The sequence below is a fragment of the Populus euphratica genome, unplaced genomic scaffold (assembly GCF_000495115.2).
Source record: "Populus euphratica unplaced genomic scaffold, PopEup_1.0 scaffold609.1, whole genome shotgun sequence".
NCBI classification, from domain to species: Eukaryota; Viridiplantae; Streptophyta; class Magnoliopsida; order Malpighiales; family Salicaceae; genus Populus; species Populus euphratica.
Genome location: NW_011500201.1, coordinates 184,659 through 187,805, shown reverse-complemented (window position 1 = coordinate 187,805; position 3,147 = coordinate 184,659). Strand labels below are relative to the sequence as shown.

Genomic DNA, 3,147 nt, shown 5'->3' with positions numbered 1-3,147 from the left:
AAAAAAAAAAGAATTTGTTTTTAAATTTAATTTGTTAGTGTTAAATTTTTTTATTTAGTTATTAAATTTTTATTATATAAATTTTGGGTTTGATAAGTTAATTTAGAATATTTTTTTTTTTAATTAATTTTTTTGTTTAATTTAATTTTTTTATTTAGATATTAAATTTTTATAGTGATTCCAGGATTAATGAGTTATTCTAGGATTAATGAGTTATTCTAGTTAATTTTAAAGTAATCTATAATTTTATTTTTTTTAATTATTAAGTTATCAAATTTTTATGATATAGATTTTATGTTTATAGTTTAGTTTGATTTGATGATTTGATGAGTTAATTTAGTTAATTAAAAAAAAATTTATTAGTTTTTTTTCTTGTAGGATTTTTTTATTTTTTAAATTAATTTTTTTTTAAAATATTTTTTTAGTTTTTAATTATTTTTTAATTTAATTTGTTAATATATTTAATTATCAAATTTTTATAATATTAATTTTAAATTTGATAAGCTAATCTGATTTAGTAAATAATTTAGATTTTTTTTCATTGTTTTTTTCATTCTGTAGGTTTATATATATATATATATTAAAAAAAGTGTTGCCGAGGGGACTGGTCAAAGATAAGTTTTTTCAAAGCAATTTACAGCAGTGAAGAACCCACGTCCATTGCCATTGTTCACGTACATGCTCACTACTTAGAAATTGGGCCTGGGTCTGAATTCTCTTCAGGTATGTAATAGAACTGGAGACCATGAAAGCTCTGGACTGTTAAATTATTCAAATTTGTCGACCAGCTTCTCTACAAACCGGACCCCGTGGCCTCATTTTTTATTTACCTGGCTAGCATTCTACTTTTTAAGGTGCCCTATCTTTTCTTTCCCTCGAAAATATTCTGTAGCCTGGAGTCCGTCTAATCTGCTTGTCCACCATTCATCCTCTCCCTGCCTTATCCATCCTCTCTCCTTATTTTCCATACAAAAGTCTCCATCTCCTTTCTTTTCAATCATACTTTGCTATACCTCTAACTAGACAGACACCATAAAAAACAAGGTAAGATACAGATTCCTCCTCTGTCGAGCATAAAATTAATGATTATCTCATTAAATTATATAATTACTAACTTCCTTATTTCTGTTTCCTGTATACAAAGGCTGTTCTTATTTCGATCTTTCATTATATGTAGCAGGTTTTGTGTCAATGGCAACAACCTCAGCAACATTTTCTCCACCAACACTTGTTGCTTCCGCAGTTAGCAGTCCCAAGAGGAAGCAAACCAATGTAAATTACATAACAGGACTGAATTCTTTTGGTGGGCTAAAAGCTCACAACAGTGTGAGTTCATTAGGTTTGTCGGTAGGCACTGAGCAGTCTTTTGCAAAGATTGTGAGCTCATTGAGAGCTCCATCGAAAGGTAAAGGCGGAGGTGGAGGTGCACTCTCTTCAACCTGTAGCGATGTTGGTGAGATATTTAGGATAGCAGCAGTCATGAATGGGCTTGTACTTGTTGGAGTTGCTGTCGGGTTCGTTCTTCTTCGAATCGAGGCTTTTGTGGAGGAGACTGAATGAGAAATTTTAGCTACCTTGGTGTGTCTTGGTTGGTTGTTCTTTATTAAGGATGTACCTTAATTTCTTTGTTGTTTTTTTATGCAGTGCTGGGTTTTTTTGGATGTCTGAACCAAACCAGCAAATTAAGCTTTAGTATGAAAAAATATTAATAAAAAGAAATTTGTTTCTGGTTTTTTACAGGTTAATTAAAAGGTTTATTAGAAACTGTTTTTTTTTTTTCTTGTTAAAAAATAAATAAGAAGCGATTTTAAATTTGAAAATCTTTTCATGAAAAAAAAAAAGAGGAAAAAGTTGGAAACAGTTCATGAAAAAAAAAAAAAAGAGGAAAAAGTTGGAAACTTTATTCTTATAAAGTGTCTAATTGCTATAATCATTATTTGTTAATCTTGTTGATTGGTTGATTTGAAAAACACAAGATTCGAAGCCTGAACCAGGAAGTTTATAGTTGAATTGAATTAATTATTGATCTGAATTAAATAATTTTATTTTTATTGTTCTAGATGGACAATCAATCATGACAATTATGGTTATAGAACATCATTTAAAATTTGTCTAGTAAGAAATAACATTCACCTCTTTAAAATTTATGTTTGATATTATTATACTAGCTTTTATAGTTATAATTCTTAAAAAATAAGTTTTTTTAAAAAAACTTTTCATTACAATTAAAAAAATATTTTAAAATATATGTGTTTGATTAAAAACTGTTTCGATATTAATTTTGCAAGCAAAATAAATGAAAAACATTCTATTTTAACTTCTACAAAACTAAGATTTGAAACATAATTATATGATTGTTAGTATAAAAAGTAGTTGTGAGTGGCTAAAAAATAGAAGTTAACATACTACCAAACAACTAGAAAATAGAATTTTAGAAGCCAAAGATTAAATAAATAATTCTAATTATTATTAAATTTTGATTAGTCACTATAAATTAAGAGTTAAATTTAGAAAAACCAAGAGTTCTTTGAGTGAGAAAAGCAAGGATTTTTTAAGATTAATTTTTCATTCACTCATAATTTATTTAAATCATATTAATTAAAACAAATTTCCAACAATCCTCCATATTAATGAAAATTATCTCATCATTTTGAAAATGACTCAAAGATTTATTGAGAGATATTTATTTGATAGATAATTACATCAAGATAGGTAGCTTTTGGTTTTGAACCTTAGTAAAATATTATCGGATTTACTTGGTTAAAGAGTAAACGTGATGTCTTGAGTTTTTTAGTCTTTATATAAACATAGACAATAGTACTTCCATAGCTCTTTACCTAGAAACTTCCTTTGGTTCTCAATGTTGTGTTTATTTTGATCCTAAATAACTTTTAGATTCATAAGTACTTTAAAGAATTTAGTTTTTATTGAAATTCTTAAAGAAACAACTATTTTTCACTCATATAAATGATCTTTCAATAAAATTATTTCATTTTACTCCACTCAATGTACCAAGATATAAAAATCATTAAAAGCTCAGCTCAGATTTTATCATGTTGTAACTCACAATTATTTTATCATAGAAATAAACAGGAATTAATAATTTTCTAGTGTTATCGAGAAAGTTACATAACTTAGTTTTTTATT

At 26.6% G+C, this 3,147-nt stretch overlaps 1 protein-coding gene across 2 annotated transcripts; it reads left to right on the top strand.

Moving 5' to 3' along the window:
- Positions 1 to 889: 889 nt before the first annotated feature.
- LOC105111889 (uncharacterized) lies at positions 890 to 1,692 on the top strand. 2 transcript variants are annotated; one of them, XM_011007366.1, is made up of 2 exons: positions 890 to 1,044; positions 1,178 to 1,692. In XM_011007366.1, exon 2 carries the CDS (start codon positions 1,192 to 1,194, stop codon positions 1,558 to 1,560), a length of 369 nt encoding a protein of 122 aa, XP_011005668.1. In that variant the 5' UTR covers positions 890 to 1,044; positions 1,178 to 1,191; the 3' UTR covers positions 1,561 to 1,692. The 2 variants fall into 2 exon arrangements, with proteins under 2 accessions (XP_011005668.1, XP_011005667.1); XM_011007365.1 differs by having other exon boundaries at positions 892 to 1,044; positions 1,181 to 1,692.
- Positions 1,693 to 3,147: the final 1,455 nt, after the last annotated feature.

Excerpts from the sequence above, each read along its gene's own strand:
- LOC105111889 (XM_011007366.1), top strand. The coding sequence starts at position 1,192 with ATGGCAACAACCTCAGCAACATTTTCTCCACCAACACTTGTTGCTTCC.